The sequence below is a fragment of the Salvelinus fontinalis genome, chromosome 26 (genome assembly GCF_029448725.1).
Source record: "Salvelinus fontinalis isolate EN_2023a chromosome 26, ASM2944872v1, whole genome shotgun sequence".
In the NCBI taxonomy this organism is placed as follows: Eukaryota; Metazoa; Chordata; class Actinopteri; order Salmoniformes; family Salmonidae; genus Salvelinus; species Salvelinus fontinalis.
The window spans coordinates 39831760-39854440 of NC_074690.1; the positions used below are offsets into that span (position 1 = coordinate 39831760).

Consider the following 22681-nt stretch of genomic DNA (forward strand, 5'->3'; position numbering starts at 1 on the left):
CTAGACCCTTCTTATTAATGGTACCTGTTGCTTTTATACATGTCTTACTACTCGAAAGTCGTCTTAATTCTCGCTCCAAAAACTCCTGTGGCTTATTTTTCAAATTGCTATGTTTTGTTTCTAAATGTCTGCTCAAGAGTGAAGGTTTCATTGAGTTTTGAGATAGTACTTTTGCACATATAACACACTGTGGCTGAGGAAAGGCACTACTCCCAATATAAGTGAACCCCAAATCAATGTAGTTCTTATCATATTTGCGCCTCTTCGATGGTCCAACGTCCCTGTCTGTTGTTCGGTGCTTTCCCGGGGCATTAGCTCTTCGCTACGTCAGATTCACAACTGTCAGTGTCCATGCTAGCTGGGCTAACAACAAATGTAGAATTACTGATGCTAGCATTGGATGTGCTCGTGGAAGCAGAACAACTTGTGTCGTCGACAGGTGCAGGTGTAGTACTGCTGGTAGTAGTACTACCAGTAGAGCTGGTATGTGTCTCTACCTTACTTTTTTTAACCATTTATCAATTTTAGAGAAAACGGAATGAGCAGCAGCTACGTTTGGCTACATACGGACCGTTAATGGAATTCATTAATGTGATTGGATGTTAATTATTTGACTCAGCTACCTGTATTTGACATTGTGTTGTTAATTTGCTTAACACTAGATGGTTTAATTTTATTTTTGGCAGTAAAACAAGGCTACTCAGGCGAGAAAAAAACCTCACCCAAATGTATAGCCCTGTTGGAAAATATAAATGGACTGTTTGAAATTTGTTTAGTTAAAAAAAAATGTGAATCATATTTTATTTGGCGTACCCCAGTTTGGGAATACCTGTCGTAGAGCACCCAGGATTTTCCCCTCGGTCATTCAAAATTGTCGCATTAAAAACAGCATGCAGTCTTGAAGTCTCTTTAGCCAGAGCGAGACGTTCTCTTAGAACCTTATTCTCCTCTAGTAGCTCAATGATCCTCTCCTTTGAGGCACAGAGCTGTTTGCATTTATCAAAACTATATACAGTGCATTTGGAAAGTATTCAGACCCCTTGACTTTTTCCTCAATTTGTTACATTACAGCCTTATTCTAAAATTGATTAAATTGTTTTTTTCTCTCATCAATCTACACACAATACCACACTCCTGCATTATCTTGGCTGTGTGCTTACGGTTATTGTCCTGTTGGAAGGTGAACCTTCACCCCATTCTGAGGTCCTGATCGCTCTGGAGCAGGATTTCATCAAGGATCTCTCTATACTTTGCTCCGTTCATCTTTCCCTTGATCCTGACTAGTCTTCCAGTCCCTGCCACTGAAAAACATCCCCACAGCATGATGCTGCCACCACCATGCTTCACTGTAGGTATGGTGCCAGGTTTCCTCCAGGCGTGACGCTTGGCATTCAGGCCAAAGAGTTCAATCTTGGTTTCATCAGACCAGAAAATCTTGTTACTCATGGTCTGAGTGTCCTTTAGGTGCCTTTTGGCAAACTCCAAGCGGGCTGTCGTGGCCTTTTACTGAGGGGTGGCTTCGGTCTGACCACTCTACCATAAAGGCCTGATTAGTGGAGTGCTGCGGAGATGGTTGTCCTTCCGGAAGGTTCTCCCATCTCCACAGAGGAACTCTGGAGCTCTGTCAGAGTGACCATCGGGTTCTTAGTCACCTCTCTGAGCAAGGCCTTTCTCCCCCGATTGCTCAGTTTGGCCGGGCAGCAAGCTCTAGGAAGAGTCTTGTTCTCCCGGACTTTCAATGCTGCAGAAATATTTTGGTACCCTTCCCCAGATCTGTGCCTCGACACAATCCTGTCTCGGAGCTCCACGGACAATTCCTTCGACCTCCTGGCTTGGTTTTTGCTCTGACATGCACTGTCAACTGTGGGACCTTGTATAGACCGGTGTGTGCCTTTCCAAATCATGTCCAGTCAATTGTATTGTCACGTTCCTGACCTGTTTTCTGTTAGTTTGTGTATGTGTTAGCTGGTCAGGACGTGAGTTTGGGTGGGCAGTCTATGTTTTCTGTTTCTATGTTGGTTTAAGGGTGACCTGATATGGCTCTCAATTAGAGGCAGGTGGTTTTCATTTCCTCTGATTGAGAGCCATATTAAGGTAGGTGTTTTCACACTGTTTGTTTGTGGGTGGTTGTCTCCTGTGTCTGTGTGATGTTACGCCACATGGGACTGTTTCGGTTTTGTTTGTTCGGTTTATGTAGTCTGTTCCTGTTTTCATGTGTTCTTCGTTATACGTACGTTCTTATGTTCAGGTGCGTCTACGTCGTTTGTTGTTTTGTAGTTATTCAAGTATAGTTCGTTTTCTGTTATGTCGTGTCTTGTTTAAATCAATAAATCATGTCATCATACCTCGCTGCATATTGGTCTTCAGATCCCTCTCTCCTCTCCTCGTCTGAGGAGGAGGAGGATTTAGAGTATCGTTACAGAACCACCCACCAAATTACCAGAACCAAGCAGCGGGGAAAAGGGCAGCGAAAGCAACCACAGAAATCCCAGGATTCATGGACATGGGAGGAGATCTTGAATGGAGAAGGACCCTGGGCACAGGCTGGGGAGTATCGCCGCCCCAAAGCTGAGCTGGAGGAAGCGAGTGCTGAGCGGCGGCGATATGAGGAGGCAGCACGGCAGCGGGACAGGTACGAGAGGCAACCCCAGAAATTTTTTGGGGGGGGGCTAGAGAGGAGTGTGGCTAAGCCAGGTAGCAGACCTGAGCGCACTCCTCGTGCTTATTATAAGCAACGCATCACTGGTCAGGCACCGTGTTATGCGGTTAAGCGCACGGTGTCGCCAGTGCGTGCCCATAGCCTGGTGCGCTATAGGGCAGCCCCCCGAAAGTGTCAAGTGAGTGTGGGCATCCAGCCGGGGCGTATTGTGCCTGCTCAGCGCGTCTGGTCTCCGGTACGCAGTTTCGGTCCAGGGTATCCTGCGCCGGCTCTGCGTGCTGTGTCTCCGGGGCGCTGGGAGGGTGCAGTGCGTCCTATGCCTACGCTCCGCTCGTACCGGGCAAATGTGGGAGTGGAGCCTAAGGGAGAAGTGCGCGTAGTAGGCACTAGATCTCCAGTGCTCATCCACAGCCCGGTTCAACCTGTGCCTGCACTCTGGAGGGTACGGGCTGGAGTAGTATGCCAGCCTGGGGGAGTGGTGCCAAGGCTGCGCACCAGAGCTCCAGTGCTCCCCCACAGCCCGGTCCTTCAGGTGCCTTTTAACATCAAGCCTCCTGTAGGTCTCTCCAGCCTGGTGGGTCCTGTGGCAGCCCCACGCACCAGGCTGTCTCTCCATCTCCTCCCTACAGGTGTGCCCGTCTGCCCAGCGGTGCCTGAACTGCCCGTCTGCCCAGCGGCGCCTGAACTGCCCGTCTGCCCAGCGGCGCCTGAACTGCCCGTCTGCCCAGCGGCGCCTGAACTGCCCGTCTGCCCAGCGGCGCCTGAACTGCCCGTCTGCCCAGCGGCGCCTGAACTGCCCGTCTGCCATGAGCCTGCAAAGCTGCCCGTCTGCCATGAGCCTGCAAAGCCGCCCGTCTGCCAAGAGCCTACAGAGCCGCCCGTCTGCCAAGAGCCTACAGAGCCGTCAGCCAGACCGGATCAGCCAGAGCCTTCCGCCAGACCGGATCAGCCAGAGCCTTCCGCCAGACCGGATCAGCCAGAGCCTTCCGCCAGACCGGATCAGCCAGAGCCTTCCGCCAGACCGGATCAGCCAGAGCCTTCCGCCAGACCGGATCAGCCAGAGCCTTCCGCCAGACCGGATCAGCCAGAGCCTTCCGCCAGACCGGATCAGCCAGAGCCTTCCGCCAGACCGGATCAGCCAGAGCCTTCCGCCAGACCGGATCAGCCAGAGCCTTCCGTCAGACCGGATCAGCCTTCAGAGCCGTCCAGCCAGGACCAGCCTTCAGAGCCGTCCAGCCAGGATCCGCCAGAGCCAGCCAGCCAGGATCTGCCAGAGTTTATCAGCCGGGACCTGCCCCTTGTCCCGGTGTTGCCCCTTGTCCCGGTGTTGTCCCTCAGTCCGGAGCTGCCGTCCCTCAGTCCGGGGCGGCCCCTAAATCCAGCGGGACCCATGTCTAGGGTTCCCAGTCCAAGGTCGGTGGCGAGGGTCGCCACCTTGAGGAAGACACAGAAGCGGGGATTTATTATGGTGGGATTGGGACAGCGTCCGGAGCCGGAGCCACCACCGTGGTCAGATGCCCACCCAGACCCTCCCCTAGACTTTTGGTGGTGCGTTCGGAGTACGCACCTTGAGGGGGGGGTTATGTCACGTTCCTGACCTGTTTTCTGTTAGTTTGTGTATGTGTTAGCTGGTCAGGACGTGAGTTTGGGTGGGCAGTCTATGTTTTCTGTTTCTATGTTGGTTTAAGGGTGACCTGATATGGCTCTCAATTAGAGGCAGGTGGTTTTCATTTCCTCTGATTGAGAGCCATATTAAGGTAGGTGTTTTCACACTGTTTGTTTCTGGGTGGTTGTCTCCTGTGTCTGTGTGATGTTACGCCACATGGGACTGTTTCGGTTTTGTTTGTTCGGTTTATGTAGTCTGTTCCTGTTTTCATGCGTTCTTCGTTATACGTACGTTCTTATGTTCAGGTGCGTCTACGTCGTTTGTTGTTTTGTAGTTATTCAAGTATAGTTCGTTTTCTGTTATGTCGTGTCTTGTTTAAATCAATAAATCATGTCATCATACCTCGCTGCATATTGGTCTTCAGATCCCTCTCTCCTCTCCTCGTCTGAGGAGGAGGAGGATTTAGAGTATCGTTACATGTATTTACCACAGTTGACTCCAATCAAGTTCTAGAAACATCTCAAGGATGATCAATGGAAACCGGATGCACCTGAGCTCAATTTCAAATCTCATAGCAAAGGGTCCGAATACTTATTTCTGTTTTGTATTTTTATACATTTGCAAAAATTTCTAAAAACCTGTTTTCGCTTCGTCATTATGGGGTATTCTGTGTAGATTGATGATTTTTTATGTATTTAATCCATTTTAGAATAAGGCTGTAACATAAAATGTGGAAAAGGGGAAGGGGTCTAGCCTGCTGCTGTCAACTCCAGGAGAAGGTCAAATCCAGCCGAACACAGTGTATTAAGAACATCACCAACACCGTGGTCCCAAAATAAAACACTTAAAACAACGTTTTTGAAGGTATAAAATGTATAAGTATCTTAGAGATGTGAAACATATAGCTAAGTGTTTCTAAAAAGTCAAACACTGAAGCGCTCTGTCACCATATTGCCACACCGACATTTCCGTTGAGGGATTGTGATTAGAATTTTTGATTGACTGACATCCAGCAGCTTAAGGATTCTGAGCACTAAAGCCATGTTAATAGCACCAGCCAACCCTTATGCTGAGAAAGACTAGCTAGTTAGCTCTACACCAAACCTGTGGCTAACTCTTCTGCTGCTGCACTTTGACTTTCTGGCTGTTCTGCCTTCTACACCTCATTCACTGCTGCCTGGTTATGCTCAGCCTGCTCACTTTTTTGCCTCTCTCTCTGGAAAAAAAGTTCACAATATCCACATTCATAGCAAACTAAAATTGGTCCTGTGAAAGTTCCCAGAACATTCATTAGGTCACAACAAATATGTCATAACACAAAAACTGTCCAGTCATGGTGATGATTATAGAATGTTTGTATAAAACAATCGCCTGATGTTGCAAGAACGTTCCTAGAACACATTTAATCTGTTCTTTAAAAGGTTCCCAACATGTTTCATTAGGTCGTGGGAACAGTCTGGTGGGATCGTTGTTGGGACATCAGAAACGATATGTTCCCAAAACACAAAAGATTACCAATTGTGTGGATGATTCTGCAATGTTTATTTTAGAGTGCAAAAATGTGCAACTGATGTTACAACAACATTCCCAGAACACATTTTGTCTGTTCTTTGAAGATTCCCATAACATGTAATACGGTCGTGGGAACAGTGTGGGTACATTACAAGAGATACGTTCCCAAAACACAAAACATACTCAGTTGCGATGACATTCATACAAAGTTTGTCTTTACTAAAGACTCATCTCTTCAGTAGGTCCAATGATTGAGTGCAGTCTGGCCCAGGGGTGTGAAGGTGAACGGCAAGGCACTGGAGTGACGAACCGCCTTTGCTGTCTCTGCCTGGCCCGGCTCCCCTCTCTCCACAGGGATTCTCTGCCTCTCACCATATTATGGGGGCTGAGTCACTGGCTTACTAGTGCTCTTCCTTGCTGTCCCTAGGAGAGGTGCCTCATGTCGTGCCAGGCTTTTTTCGCTATACTCGACTTGAGTAGGTTGAGTCATTGACATGATCATACTTTTGCGCCCCCTCGGGCTCATGCAGTGGAGGAGATCTTCATGGGCTATAATCAGCCTTGTCTCAGGGTAGTAAGTTGGTGGTCTGTTGATATTCCTCTTGTGCTGTGGGGGCTGTGGACCCACTGGAATTGTGATACAGTGAATTATAAGTGAAATAATCTGTTTGTAAACAATTGTTGGAAAAATGACTTGTCGCACAAAGATGTCCTAACCGACTTGCCAAAACTGTAGTTTGTTAACAAGAATTTTGTGGAGTAGTTGAAAAACGAGTTTTAATGACTTCAACCTAAGTTGTATGTAAACTTCTGACTTCCACTGTATATTTTTAAAAATGCCGTGGAAGCCCAGGCCTGATGCACGCACACTTCCTCTCCTCTCTGACTCTCCAATCATTTCTCCTCCTTTATTGTCTCTGTCTTCAGGGGGAGTGTCGTAACTTCATCAAGGTGTTATTGAGCCAACATGGAGAACTGTTTGTGTGTGGAACTAACGCCTTCAACCCTCTATGTGCCAACTACACTGTGAGTATCTGTCTATTCAATTCAATTTATTGAAGCTTTATTGGCATGTGTGTGCTATTACATACAGTACATATGTACAATTGTGTGTGTTGCAGAGGGACACTCTGGAGATGGTGGGAGAGACGGTCAGTGGGATGGCTCGATGCCCTTATGATCCCAGACACGCTAACGTGGCTCTTTTTGCAGGTACAGGAGTTTCTCTCTTTCTTTTTTACTTTCACACTCTTTCAATATATTGGAAAGGGCTGACGTTGCACTTTTCACAGGGTCTGTAAATGTCCAGGGGAAATCATTCAGATGACGAATCAGCCTCGAGACTAGAGCTGTGCGAAGGGACTTGACTAGCCTTGTGTTCATGATTAATACAGTGCATGTTTTCGTTGTTCTCTATCTCTCTCAGAGGGCAGTCTCTTCACTGGTACTGTAACAGACTTCCTGGCGATTGATGCTGTGATCTATCGTAGCCTAGGCGACAGCCCTGCTCTCCGCACCGTCAAACACGACTCCAAGTGGTTCAGAGGTACACTGAAATGACGTACTTGCATGTGAGTGAACGGGTCAAACACATCTCCGCTGGTGAAGAACGATATTTCCTTTGATCACATAAGCCCTGCGGGATAACCCAAACACTCTAAAGTGGTCCCCATTCCTACCTAAATCCTTGTATCCTAAGAGTGGATAGATAAAAGCGATAGGCTAGCTTAGTGCCTGGTTAGATTTATTGCTTTCATCCAGTCCTGTCAAATCAGAGAGGACCAGACCAACAGATCAAGGACATGAAATCCCCATCAGACTAAAACAGAGCGTGGTGCCCTGGAGGTCAGAGACAGAGATGAGTAAATAACTGCTCTGTGCTTGTCACTGATGATAAATTAAACAGGACATGAATTATTAATGGCTGACCCCACTGAAGTGCCATGTGTTGTTACAGAGGTGTCAGATTAGGTATCGGCAATAAATATAGAGCTGTGCGTGGTGGATGGGGATGTATGCGTGCATGTAATGGCGGGGCGGGGCGGGGGGGGGGGGGGTGTATGCGTGTGTGTAATGGCGGGGGAGTGTATGCGTGTGTGTAATGGCGGGGGAGTGTATGCGTGTGTGTAATGGCGGGGGGGTGTATGCGTGTGTGTAATGGCGGGGGGGTGTATGCGTGTGTGTAATGGCGGGGGGTGTATGCGTGCATGTAATGGCGGGGGGGGGGTGTATGCGTGCAAGTAATGGCGGGGGGGTGTATGCGTGCGTGCAATGGCAGGGGGGGTGTATGCGTGTGTGTAATGGCAGGGGGGGGTGTATGCGTGTGTGTAATGGCAAGGGGGGGTGTATGCGTGTGTGTAATGGCGGGGGGGGGGTGTATGCGTGTGTGTAATGGCAGGGGGGGGTGTATGCGTGTGTGTAATGGCAAGGGGGGGGTGTATGCGTGTGTGTAATGGCGGGGGGGGGGGGGGGGTGTATGCGTGTGTGCAATGGCAGGGGGGGGTGTATGCGTGTGTGTAATGGCAAGGGGGGGGGTATGCGTGTGTGTAATGGCGGGGGGGGGGTGTATGCGTGCATTTAATGGCAGGGGGGGGGTGTATGCGTGTGTGTAATGGCAGGGGGGGTGTATGCGTGTGTGTAATGGCAAGGGGGGGGGTGTATGCGTGTGTGTAATGGTTGGGGGGGGGGGGTGTATGTGTGTGTGTAATGGCGGGGGGGTGTATGCGTGTGTGTAATGGCGCGGGGGGGTGTATGCGTGTGTGTAATGGCGAGGGGGGGGGGGTGTATGCGTGTGTGTAATGGCAGGGGGGGTGTATGCGTGTGTGTAATGGCGGGGGGGTGTATGCGTGTGTGTAATGGCGGGGGGGTGTGTGTAATGGTTGGGGGGGGGGGTGTATGCGTGTGTGTAATGGCGGGGGGGTGTATGCGTGTGTGTAATGGTTGGGGGGGGGGGTGTATGTGTGCATGTAATGGCGGGGGGGATGTATGCGTGCATGTAATGGCGGGGGGGGGGTGTATGCATGCATGTAATGGCGGGGGGGGTGTATGCGTGCATGTAATGGCGGGGGGGTGTATGTGTGCATGTAATGGCGGGGGGGGGGGGGTGTATGCATGCATGTAATGGCGGGGTGTATGCGTGTATGTAATGGCAGGGGGGGTGTATGCGTGTGTGTAATGGCGGGCGGGTGTATGCGTGCAAGTAATGGCGGGGGGGTGTATGTGTGTGTGTAATGGCGGGGGGGGTGTATGCGTGCAAGTAATGGCGGGGGGGTGTATGTGTGCATGTAATGGCGGGGGGTGTATGCGTGCATGTAATGGCGGGGGGTGTATGCGTGCATGTAATGGCGGGGGGGTGTATGCGTGCATGTAATGGCTGGGGGGTGTATGCGTGCATGTAATGGCGGGGGGTGTATCCGTGCATGTAATGGCGGGGGGTGTATGCGTGCATGTAATGGCGGGGGGGTGTATGCGTGCATGTAATGGCGGGGGGGGAGGTATGTGTGCATGTAATGGCAGGGGGTGTATGCGTGCATGTAATGGCGGGGGGTGTATGCGTGCATGTAATGGCGGGGGGGGTGTATGCGTGCAAGTAATGGCGGGGGGGTGTATGCGTGCATGTAATGGCGGGGGAGGGGGGTGTATGCGTGTGTGTAATGGCAGGGGGGGGTGTATGCGTGTGTGTAATGGCAAGGGGGGGGTGTATGCGTGCATGTAATGGCGGGGGGGGTGTATGTGTGCATGTAATGGCGGGGGGGGTGTATGCGTGCAAGTAATGGCGGGGGGGTGTATGCGTGCATGTAATGGCGGGGGGGTGTATGCGTGCATGTAATGGCGGGGTGTATGCGTGCATGTAATGGTGGGGGGGTGTATGCGTGCATGTAATGGCGGGGTGTATGCGTGCATGTAATGGTGGGGGGGTGTATGCGTGCATGTAATGGCGGGGGGGGATGTATGTGTGCATGTAATGGCGGGGGGGGATGTATGTGTGCATGTAATGGCGGGGGGTGTATGCGTGTGTGTAATGGGGGGGGGGTGTATGCGTGCATGTAATGGCGGGGGGGATGTATGTGTGCATGTAATGGCGGGGGGTGTATGCGTGCATGTAATGGCGGGGGGGGGATGTATGTGTGCATGTAATGGCAGGGGGTGTATGCGTGCATGTAATGGCGGGGGGTGTATGCGTGCATGTAATGGCGGGGGGGTGTATGCGTGCAAGTAATGGCGGGGGGGTTTATGTGTGCATGTAATGGCGGGGGGTGTATGCGTTCATGTAATGGCGGGGGGTGTATGCGTGCATGTAATGGCGGGGGGGTGTATGCGTGCATGTAATGGCGGGGGGGATGTATGTGTGCATGTAATGGCAGGGGGTGTATGCGTGCATGTAATGGCGGGGGGTGTATGCGTGCATGTAATGGCGGGGGGGGTGTATGCGTGCAAGTAATGGCGGGGGGGTGTATGCGTGCATGTAATGGCGGGGGGTGTATGCGTGCATGTAATGGCGGGGGATGTATGCGTGCATGTAATGGCATTTCTCTCTACTCTTTCTCAGAGCCCTTCTTTGTGAGCGCAGTGGAGTGGGGGCCTCATATTTACTTCTTCTTCAGGGAAATGGCCATGGAGTTCCATCACCTGGAGAAGGTACACAGTACACACAAACACACATAAATACACAACTATGCACACACAAACGCATGCACGCACACACACAGAAATGGCAATTTGTACATCCCATTTTGTTTATATTGTTTGTCTTGTTTATACTGTGTGTGTCCGTGTGTGTGCGTGTGTACAGGTGATGGTGTCTCGTGTGGCGAGGGTGTGTAAGGGGGACCAGGGTGGCTCTCAGAGGGTGTTGGAGAAACAGTGGACATCGTTCCTGAAGGCCAGACTGAACTGTTCTGTCCCAGGAGACTCCCACTTCTACTTCAACCTGCTCCACGCCACCAGCCCCGTACTCAACATGAACGGCAGAGACGTCATACTGGGACTGTTCTCTACACCGCCCAACAGGTACACGCACACATACAGTGGGGCAAAAAAGTATTTAGTCAGCCACCAATTGTGCAAGTTCTCCCACTTAAAAAGATGAGAGAGGCCTGTAATTTTCATCATAGGTACACTTCAACTATGACAAACAAAAGGAGAAAAAAAAATCCAGAAAATCACATTGTAGGATTTTTAATTTGCAAATTATGGTGGAAAATAAGTATTTGGTCACCTACAAACAAGCAAGATTTCTGGTTCTCACAGACCTGTAACTTCTTCTTTAAGAGGCTCCTCTGTCCTCCACTCGTTACCTGTATTAATGGCACTTTTTTGAACTTGTTATCAGTGTAAAAGACACCTGTCCACAACCTCAAACAGTCACACTCCAAACTCCACTATGGCCAAGACCAAAGAGCTGTCAAAGACCAAAGAGCTGTTCACATTCTGTTACATTACAGCCTTATTCTAAAATGGATTACATTTTTAAAAAATCGCAGCAATAAACACACAATACGCCATAATGACAAAGTGAAAACAGGTTTTAGAAATGTTTGCCAATTTATAAAAAAAACAACAACAGAAATACCTTATTTAAATAAGTATTCAGACCCTTTGCTATGAGACTCGAAGTTGAGCTCAGGTGAATCCTGTTTCCATTGATTATCCATGATATGTTTCTACAACTTGATTGGAGTCCACCTGAGGTAAATTCAATTGATTGGACATGATTTGGAAAGGCACACACCTGTCAGTAAAAGGCACATGACAGCCCACTTGGAGTTTGCCAAAAGTTCCTAAAGACTCTCAGACAATGAGAAAGAAGATTATCTGGTCTGATGAAACCAAGATTGAACTCTTTGGCCTGAATGTCAAGCATCACTTCTGGAGGGAACATTGCACCATCCCTACAGTGAAGCATGGTGTTTTTCAGTGGCAGGGACTGGGAGACTAGTCAGGATCGAGGCAAAGATGAACGGAGTAAAGTACAGAGTGATCCTTGATGAAAACCTGCTCTGGAGCGCTCAGGAGCTCAAACTGGGGTGTAAGTTCACCTTACAACAATGACCCTAAGCACACAGCCAAGACAACTCAAGAGTGGCTTCAGGACAAGTCTCTGAATGTCCTTGAGCGGCACAGCCAGAGCCCGGACTTGAACCCGATCAAACATCTCTGGAGAAACCTGGAAATTGCTTTGCAGCAACACTCCTCATCCAACCTGACAAAGCTTGAGAGGCTCTGCAGAGAACATTGAGAGAAACTCCCCAAATACAGGTGTGTCAAGCTTGTAGCATCATACCCAAGGAGACTCTAGGCTGTAATCGCTGCCAAAGGTGCTTTATCAAAGTACTGTGTAAAGGGTCTGAATACTTACAGTTAAAGTCGGAAGTTTACATACATTTAGGTTGGGGTCATTAAAACTAGTTTTTTCAACCACTCCACATATTTCTTGTTGACAAACTATAGTTTTGGTGGGCCGGTTAGGACATCTACTTTGTGCATGACACAAGTAATTTGTGTCATGCACAAATTAAAATTCTTATTACATTCTAAAAAATGTGAGAATAATGTGGACTTGCCTGACTAAATACATTTAATGCATGCTTGGCCATTTTTCTGTAGCCTATGTGGCCGATGCAGGCACACATAATAAAGCCATGAATAGCGGTACCATGAATCTCACCATCGCTGTAGTGAAAATGAGAATGCAACCAAAAACCAGGTTCTTTTTGTAATAGAAGTATTAGTATGGAAAGCCAAGTTGAAACCAGCATTAAATGTTGTCATCTTCACAATCACTGCACGTGATCTTATCGCAACACCGTTCAATTGAAGCGGCAGGAAACAAACTAAAGTTGCCACATCTCTCACAAAACAGATCAAAAATTAAATCAATGATAATTATAAGGGAGCAGGAGAATTTATATATTGGCTACAATAATTACAGACTTAAAAAGGAAATGTCTGATTTTCAAGCTTGGCCAATTCCAATACTTGAATTTATGAGCTCCAAATTCAAGACTACCTAGCTAACTAGCTAGCTCACAATACTAGCCAACTTAGCTGTGTTGTTCCTTGCGTGCGATTGGCTGTGGTCTTGGAGACGGCACATGGCCTGGGAGACAGAGCTGCCTGTCAGGCATCGTTCAGGGCTTAAATGCCCATGAGAACATTGCATGCAATGTAGCAACAGGGCCACTTGATGAGGTCATTATCGTGCATCTGAACAAATGAATGGATGATAAGTGGTACTTTTGATTATCTTGTGATCTTGACAAAACAACTTTCATTGTGTAGTGATCAAAAGGTAAATCAATTGTTATCTCGACATAAAGAGAGATTTATTTGATTTTATTAATATGTCCTCTCTGGACTTCTGTAGTAACAAGTTGTCCAGCTTATGAAGCCCTCACTGGTACCCTAGTTTTTAGAAAGACCCACATGCACGCACACATGAACACACACAGGCACACATCATATAGCTGATCCATATCTAATCTTTTCTGCCCCACCTCCCCTCCTTCTCTCTCCCTGTCTCTGACAGTATCCCTGGGTCTGCAGTCTGTGTGTTTGACATGCAACAGTTGGCCAGGGTGTTTGAGGGAAGATTCAAGGAGCAGAAATCTCCAGAATCCATCTGGACACCTGTATCTGATGAGCTTGTGCCCAAACCCAGGTACTTTCAACAATAACTCATATTCATCTTTGTGTAGTATTGTAATGGGATGTTCTATCATATTATAAGGCCTTATTTTGACCCTGTTCTCTCTCTGTAGGCCAGGTAGCTGTGCGGTGCAGGGGTCTCAGTTCAGCTCATCCAAAACTCTGCCGGATGAGGTGTTGAACTTTGTGAAGACTCATCCCCTGATGGACGAGACCATACCCCTAGTGGGGCACAGACCCTGGGTTGTCAAGACGATGGGCAGGTATGACTAAGGATATCCATGGTTACCACTGATTGTTCACTGAAATCAATGTTTGCTCTACGTTGTATACCTCAAGTGTCCTGAAATTGAGCTCACCATCTTTCTCGCTCCCTCTCCCTTCTCATTTCCCCCCTCCCTTTCCCTCGGTTCTCCCCCTCCATTCCTCGCCCCAGGTACCAGTTGACAGCCATGGTGGTGGACACAGAAGCTGGTCCCCATAGAAACCGTACGGTATTGTTTCTGGGCTCCACGCGAGGGACCGTCCTCAAATTCCTCATTGTCCCCAGTGGAGACAACTCTCCCACACACAGCAGTGTGTTTCTGGAAGAGGTGGAGGGCTTCAACCCTGAGAAGTGAGTACGGGAAGGGAGTTTGGCCACAATCCCTTGTTCTCGCTGCAGTCCTGTGTTTTGTCAGCTCATTATTGTGGAGATGAACTGTTTAAGTCACTATACTTGTTGCGCCATTGTTTTTTAAAACCTCTCTGTTTGCCAAGGCAGCGATCACCCTAATGTGAATCCCTCTTTTTCTCTGCTGTAAAATACTCTAAAGATGCATCTATGTCTCTCGCTCTCTTTCTTTCCCTTTCGCTCTCTCTGTCTCCAGGTGTGGAGAGGATTCTGTCCAGGCCAGACAGTTGTTGTCTCTGTCCTTGGATCGTCCCAGTCACACTCTACTGCTGGCCTTCCCTTCCTGTCTGGTCAGACTACCCACAGCACGCTGCCACCTACACTCACGCTGCATGAAGTGAGTAACACACACACACACACACACACATTCACAAACACACACACACAGGGTTTTGTTTATGGTTTTGGCTACCCTAACCCTAGCTTGATGTTCACAACCCGGATCAACCCTAACCCTAGCCATAAATAACCCTAACCCTAGCTTAATGTCCACACCCTGAATCAACCCTAACCCTAGCCATAAATAACCCTAACCCTAGCTTAATGTCCACACCCTGAATCAACCCTAACCCTAGCCATAAATAACCCTAACCCTAGCTTAATGTCCACACCCTGAATCAACCCTAATCCTAGCCATAAATAACCCTATCTTAATGTCCACACCCTGAATCAACCCTAATCCTAGCCATAAATAACCCTAGCTTAATGTCCACACCCTGAATCAACCCTAATCCTAGCCAGAACCCTAACACCATGTCCACATCCCAGTTCATCCCGGTTCAACTCTAGCCTCAACAGCCACCCTAATCATAGCTGTATTTCTACATCCCAGTTAAACCGTAACCCTAATTACAGCCTTAACCCTTACCCTAATCTAACACACACACACACACACACACACACACACACACACACACACACACACACACACACACACACACACACACACACACACACACACACACACACACACACACACACACACACACACACACGCCACCTCCATCAGGCTGATCAGAATTCCATGTGTGTGTATTTAGGAGCTGTCTGACTTCCAGAGATCCCTACTGTGGCTGGACCAGAGGCAGCACCTGCTCCTTCCTCAGACCAGGCACACGGTGAGACAGCTGCCCATATAGACACAGGATCTAGGATCAGATGAATCAGTTAATTGTGTATTCATCTATTCTTATCTTTTGATGTTGATGTGCTGTGTAATCGGTTAATCTATCATCTTTGTCCTATTGCAGGCTGCCTTTTCAGCAAGACATTGACTATGGCAACTTCTCCCATCTTGGAGACTGTGGTGGTAAGTACCTTGCCTTTAGCCCTGTAGCTCTGTGGGTAGAAACTGTTCATTCTTTCACTTAATGCATGCTCCGCCTAGTGGCTCAATCATGCATTACAAGCGTTTGCTACACAGACATCAATGCAATTCAAGTGTTTGTTAATACAAAGTATAGTTTTCATTTGTCACGGTCTCAGTTAATCACAACCCAAGTGTACATAACATCACAATGATACTGCAGTTCATATACTGTATATTGTATGTTTCTGTATATGTGTGTACTGAACTTGCATTTACAGTGGTGACGGAAGAAGACTGTCATTTGTGGTCTGTCAGCAAGGTGATTAGCTAGTGTGAAATGTCAGGGCTTTGATTTCCCGCTCCTCAGATCCGTGTCCTTCAGAAGCCTCCCGGTATGACTGCTTTTAATTGGTTGCTGGCTTCAATAAATGCATGTTGATTGTTTGGCAGAGGAGTGAACGTCTTGATCAGTGAAGTACAGCCTTCTGGTTCACCGCCCCACAATCCCACAGGACTAAGCCATATTCTGAGTGTTCAGCTGTCAACGACTGTCTGCTACAGTTTGACAAATACTTGCCACTAAAACATGTACAAAAGAAAAATGAGGACAAAACTCAGTATGCAAAACTTTGTGGTGCTCAAAGCTGAGATTCTGGCAGGGGCATAAGATAACGCCTTCTCCTAACAAACACATCTCACATCTGTCTTGGTGTCAATCAGGATGTCTCTTTCTCATCAGTAAACTGTTCCAGGACCTGCAATCTGTTCCAACTCAAATGATACACTGCGATATCATCTGTTTTATTGCAAATCTATAATCTGGGAGTGTTCTGATTGCAGAACACTCCACTACAATCTCATCTATTGTATTGTAGTCTATAACCTGCAATCTGTTCTCAAGTCTAAGTCCATAATATTACAATATCATCTAAACTCTCTGTATTCAGAGAGTTTCAAAGTATTCAGACCCTCCATCATTCTTAAATAGTAAGCCGTCATTGTAAATAAGAATTTGTTCTTAACTGACTTGCCTAGTTAAATAAATAAATACAAATAGAAGAAGTTTGTAACCACCAAGGCTCTTCCTAGAGCCTCTTCCACCTAAAGGACTCTCAGACCATGAGAAAGAAGATTCTCTGGTCTGATGAAACCAAGATTGAATTCTTTGGCCTGAATGCCAAGCATCACGTCTGGAGGAAACCTGGCACCATCCCTACTGTGAAGCATGATGGTGGCGGCATCATGCTGTGGGGACGTTTTTCAGCGACAGGGACTGGCAAAGATGAATGAAGCTTAGTACAGAGAGGTCCTTGATGAAAACCTGCTCTAGCGCAATCAAGACCCCAGACTGGGGCGACAGTTCATCTGCCTCTCCGCTGGCCTCCCCAGGAAGGCTACATCCTCGGCAGCTAGGGCATGGTCCCCGCACCTCCATCCTCCATGCCGACCCCCAACAGCCAGCAGTATGTGGCCCAGCACCACACCCCCGGGACGGGCAGGGCTCAGCAGAGATGGGAACTGGGGAGAGGAGAGCTACACGTCTGGAGGAAACCTGGCATCATCCCTACGGTGAAGCATGATGGTGGCGGCATCATGCTGTGGGGATGTTTTTCAGCGGCAGGGTTTGGCAAAGGCAAAGATGAATAAAGCAAAGTACAGAGAGATCCTTGATGAAAACCTGCTCTAGAGTGATCAGGACCTCAGACTGGGGCGACGGTTCACCTTACAACAGGACAACGACCCTAAGCACACAGCCAAGACAACGCAGGAGTAGATTCGGGACAACTCTCTTAATGTCCTTGAGTGGCCCAGCCAGAGCCCGGACTTGAACCCGATCTGACATCTCTGGAGAGACCTGAAAATGGCTGTGTAGCGACACTCCCCATCCAACTTGACAGAGCTTGAGAGGATCTGCAGAGAAGAATGGGAGAAACTCCCCAAATACAGGTGTGCCAAGCTTGTAGCGTCATACCGAAGAAGACTCGAGGCTGTAATCGCTGCCAAAGGTGCTTCAACAAAGTACTGAGTAAAGGATCTGAATATTTATGTAAATGTTATATTACATTTCTTTATTTTTAATACATTTGCAAACATTTCTAAAAACCTATTTTTGCTTTGTCATTATGGGGTATTGTGTATAGATTGATGAGGGGGAAAAAAAACATTTAATTTAATTTAGAACAAGGCTGTAACGTAACAAAATGTGGAAAAGGCAAAGGGTCTGATTTACATTCAGACTGCACTGTATATCACTCTCTAGAACTTGACCCCTTCTAGTTCCAGAACTTTTGCTTTCTACCTCAGATATAGGCCAGTTTACTGCAATCAGCCTGTTCCATAGAGAGTAGTGAAAGCATGAAGCCAGACCCAGAACTATGGGCCCAGGGCCTGGCAGACATCTGCTGTGTCTGTGCAGATGGGAGTGATTAGAGCGGTGGAAATATTTACCAAAATAAATGATGTATTTTAGGGAGAAACTCACTGGCCAGCCCAGATCCTTCCTGAACACAGAATGGAAATTTTGAGCGGAGTCTGTTTTAGTCTTTTCCCTTCTTACTGATGACAAGTGCAGCTTTCAGCCCAGCCAGCAGAACCCCAAGGACGTGCTGGAGAAAGCACCAAAAAGGATAAGGAGATGCTTATCTTCTGCAAATGTACAATGTTATGATAGATTACAGTAACACAGAATAAGATTATGCTCTTGGATAATAAAATATAGCAATATCATCTTTGAGATCCGGCAAATCATGTTTAGATCTAAACGTGACAATAATAAAAGCATGGGTCATAAAGAAGAATGGAAACGAAAAAGTAGAGGAGAGTGAAGGACTGTGGAGTGGGAACCTGTTCATGCTGTAACGTTAAGTGGATTTGATCTTCTCTCTTGCCATTAATCTTATGATTCCTTTCATCTCCCCTCTCCCCTTCAGGTGTCATACAGCAGAGTCTGCTGGTCGAGCCGGAGAGTCTGGTCTCCCTCAACCTGCTGGTGGCGTCTGCAATCTCGGCTTTCACCATCGGGGCGATGCTATCAGGCCTGGCCGTCTGCTGGATCATGGCTCACAAGCCCAGCAACCGACGCCACGCTAGCAACACCAGCCAGTCCAGCATCCAGCGCCGGGAGAGGGGGATGTTGACGTCAGGAGGAGGGATGGGAGGATCGGTCCTCAGTGTGACCCGTCAGGGAGGAGGGGATAGACCTTGTTCTCAGGGCGGGGAGACCCTGTTTGTGATGCCCAACGGATGGGTTAAGTCAGGGGAGCTGGACCCAGGGTTCTTGCCCACGCCAGAGCACACGCCCCAGCAGAAGAGACGCGGGCTCAGGCTTTCCGATTCTGGATCAGGGGGGTGGGACAACAGCCAGACCTACCTGGGAGGGAGCACCATGGGGCTGGCATCCCCCTGCCCTCTCCCTTGCCCCCCACACCCCTCCACTGCTGTCTACCTGACCACCAGACTCTTCCAGGGTGGAGGAGGTGGGAGACATGGGGGTGAGGAGCGAGGAAGAGAAGGGGAGACGCCTCGCCAGCACTACGTGTGCCTCAGCAAGCCCTGGGGGGAGAAGGGAAGGAGTGGGACCCCAAAGTCGGCACTTCGCAAGTCGGCAGGGGAGTACGTGTACCCCATGACCCCCCAGGACTCCCCGAATAGGAGGAGGGTGGTGTCAGCCCCCAGCGCCCACATGGAGTTTGGGGAGCCCCTGCCTCTCCGTTGGCCTCCCCAGGAAGGCTACATCCTCAGCAGCCAGGGCATGGTCCCCGCACCTCCATCCTCCATGCCGACCCCCAACGGCCAGCAGTATGCGGCCCAGCACCACACCCCCGGGCCGGGCAGGGCTCAGCTGAGAGGGGAACTGGGGAGAGGAGAGCTGGGGGAGCTGGTGGATCTCAGCCAGCTGCTGAGTAAGAAGAGTTCCAATGAGAGGACTCACAACGGGCAGTGAAAAAGAGAGTGAAACGCAGGGAAGGACCCCGGTCACTGCTTAAGACCACATCAGTCTCTTTCTACATCTCTCTCCTTCTCTCTGTCCTACCTTTTCTCTCCCTCCCTCTCTCTTTCTTTCTCTCTCTGTCTCTCTGTCTCTGTCCCTCATTGTCATTCAGTCCTGATATCTCTGTATCTTACTGGTGGACTCCTGAGGCTGTTCTTTCTGTGACTGGTTACTACTGCTGTCACTCAGATCCTGCTTGGCTGGGATTAGCCAGAGAAAATGAGATTGTTGCTGTGTCTGCCTATCCACTCAAGCTGCTTCAAGAGGGGAGGAGGCGGGAAAGAGAGAAAGGGGAGCGAGAGAGAGGGATTGAAAGAGAGGTGAGAAAGAGGGAAAGGAGAGCGAGAGAGAGGGATTGAAAGAGAGGTGAGAAAGAGGGAAAGGAGAGCGAGAGAGAGGGATTGAAAGAGAGGTGAGAAAGAGGGAAAGGAGAGCGAGAGAGAGGGATTGAAAGAGAGGTGAGAAAGAGGGAAAGGAGAGCGAGAGAGAGGGATTGAAAGAGAGGTGAGAAAGAGGGAAAGGAGAGCGAGAGAGAGGGATTGAAAGAGAGGTGAGAAAGAGGGAAAGGAGAGCGAGAGAGAGGGATTGAAAGAGAGGTGAGAAAGAGGGAAAGAGAGAGGGGAAGGAAGGAAGAGTTTGCTAGACAGTGGAATTCTTACAAAGAAAACATGCTGAGAGAGAACCATACGCAGGAAGCAACATGCAAAGAGACCCAGAGACAGACACTTGCCGACAGCCTTACCTGTGCTTCAAACAGGCCAAAAAGGACTAACCAAACAACATGGCCACTATCAGGTGTCAGAAGACGAGACCTAGGAGACTTCATTCCTACACAATGCACTCTGTCCAACTTCCAGTACAGACTGAGTGGCACTCACACATGAATTAGAAAGATATTACTTTGAAGAATCTTACTGAAGGTGAATGAAACAGACACTGTTCAGCCTCAGTGTGCAGGAAAACACTGAGGTCATTCTGACTCTGACTCTGAACGTGAAGAGAATACCTGATGAAGAGTGTCGAAAGGAAGCGGCAATGAAGATTTAATAGCCTACCCTCCAGCAGCCTCCTGACACACACACACACACACACACACACACACACACACACACACACACACACACACACACACACACACACACACACACACACACACACACACACACACACACACACACACACACACACACACACACAGAGAGAGAGAGAGAGATTTACAGATCAGTTTTAATTAGCCTGGTCAGGGGGCCATATATTCCCAGTGTATGTGAGGTGAGAGGGGCCGTACTGTACTGCTCCTAAATTGTCTCACTGGGACTATAACCCACTTTTACTGAGCTACGGGAAAGGAGGAGAGTCGGACTGGAATGTCAGCACTATTTCTGCCAACCAGGCGTTCTCTCTAATGACGCCATTTCATCCATCCATCCACTCCTTCCAGTCCATGTTTTTTTTAATGGCAAATCATTTTAGAGCCGATGCGACGTGTGGAGAGAAGGATAGAGAATTAGGTTAGGCAGTCTGTCTCTGTGTGTGTGTGTGTGTGTGTGTGTGTGTGTGTGTGTGTGTGTGTGTGTGTGTGTGTGTGTGTGTGTGTGTGTGTGTGTGTGTGTGTGTGTGTGTGTGCGTGTGTGCGTGCGTGCGTGCGTGCGTGCGTGCGTGCGTGTGTGTGTGTGCGCGTGCGTGTGCATCCTGCGCCCTGTGTCTGTATGCGGAGGTGCACTGACTATGCGTGTGTGTGACAGTCACTGTTGTTGTGATTAAACAACTGTCCTGCCGCTTACTCATCAATGTTAATGGTTATTTTCATAGAACTCAAATGGAACCATATATTCTACCCATCAAAGTGTCTAATAAAATACTTGCCATTACGTTAAGCAGACATGGGGAGAGGGATAGATAGAAAGACAGAGATAAGTAGAAAGACAGGAGGATAGAGAGACAAACAGAAAGGCAGAGTGAGAAAGAGAGAGGCAACATGGAGACAAGAAAGAAGATAGGATCTGCCATTCTCAAGTCATCAGAGACACAGCTCCAGTCACAATCAGAAACATGTTTTGTTCAGTTCTGTTGTGAACCTGAGCAGCAATGACTTGTATATAAAGACACTTGTGACTCAACCGCAGATGTCTGTGTTACCATTGGTGGAGCACAATGATGACAGCACTCAGACAGGTTATGACTCAAATCACACCCTATTGTCTATATAGTGGTTAAATGCATTGCACTGAATGGGAAATATGGTGTTGTTTGAGATGCAGCCACAGTAAGAAACACACTCATAAACACCATGCCGATGTCTTTTCCCCCTCTGTGTCAATACAATGTGTGCCAATATTCTGAACTGTACTTTCGGGTGACATATCACGTGACCACTGAAACAAAAAGGAACCATTTTCAAGTGCCATAAAAACCATGCCAATTCATTTGATACCTTATATATTTGATACTGTGATGTTGTATAATTTGTTCGAATGTGTACAGTGTTACTTCCTGTGTGCACCGACGAGGAACTTCACAATGTCGCCTTCAGATAAGCCTACTGAATGTTTGTTTTCTTTCGTAATTCTTTTGCCTTTGCTGCTCTCGTGCATTTCAGGCATATCCATTTCAAATGCTAGTAACACTGAAAATCGGTTTATAAACCACTTATGAACATTGGTACAGAATTTGGTTCAGTTGTTACTGAAATGTGCAAGCATTGTATTGGTTGTTTTCTCCCACACCAACAAACAGGCATACTGTGGAACCTTCAAGTCAAAGGCTACTTCCTGAATGAATATATATACTAATTTGCTCATAAAACTGTGCAGTAATAATACATAATGGAAAAGCACAACTTTTATTTTTCTTATTTGAAAAGGAGTTGTACTGTTATCTAATGCATATCCTTGTAAATAATTGATTTGAATGTATCTTACCCGTTTGGTTTTAATGATTCTTGTTTTCTTACTTGACACGGGCCTTTCTCTTTGACGTGTGAGTTTTTGTTGACTACGTTGTGAATGAGCTGTAAATACACTACGTGCAGTATTTACCTTTGACTCAATGCTGAGGCTAGCTGTTTTCCTTCTAAAGAGTAGAATCGCAGGCTTGTCCTGCTGAGCTGAATTTAAAAAGGTATCCAGTTGACTTGTGACTTACGGCGGCTGTGCACACACACACACACACACGCACACACACACACACACACACACAGACACACAATTCGAATTAAAGGCGGTCAAGGAGTAGGGCGTTCAAAGAGTTGATCTGATGGGAGTCTGTGATGTCATCGGCCTCCC

The 22681-nt window shown here is 48.1% G+C and overlaps 1 protein-coding gene across 4 annotated transcripts in view; it reads left to right on the forward strand.

Annotated features, from left to right (window-relative positions):
- Positions 1-22441, forward strand: part of LOC129824326 (semaphorin-6B-like) — a 55248-nt gene extending 32807 nt beyond the window's left edge. For all 4 annotated transcript variants that reach the window (XM_055883895.1, XM_055883897.1, XM_055883894.1 and 1 more), the window contains 12 exons: positions 6705-6803; positions 6899-6989; positions 7204-7323; positions 10327-10415; positions 10570-10787; positions 13306-13437; positions 13538-13687; positions 13861-14040; positions 14294-14434; positions 15138-15215; positions 15348-15406; positions 18337-22441. In XM_055883895.1, the coding sequence (XP_055739870.1) occupies positions 6705-6803; positions 6899-6989; positions 7204-7323; positions 10327-10415; positions 10570-10787; positions 13306-13437; positions 13538-13687; positions 13861-14040; positions 14294-14434; positions 15138-15215; positions 15348-15406; positions 18337-19349 (2370 nt within the window). In that variant the 3' untranslated portion in view covers positions 19350-22441. The remainder of the gene's footprint in view (positions 1-6704; positions 6804-6898; positions 6990-7203; positions 7324-10326; positions 10416-10569; positions 10788-13305; positions 13438-13537; positions 13688-13860; positions 14041-14293; positions 14435-15137; positions 15216-15347; positions 15407-18336) is intronic.
- The last annotated feature ends 240 nt before the right edge of the window (positions 22442-22681 follow it).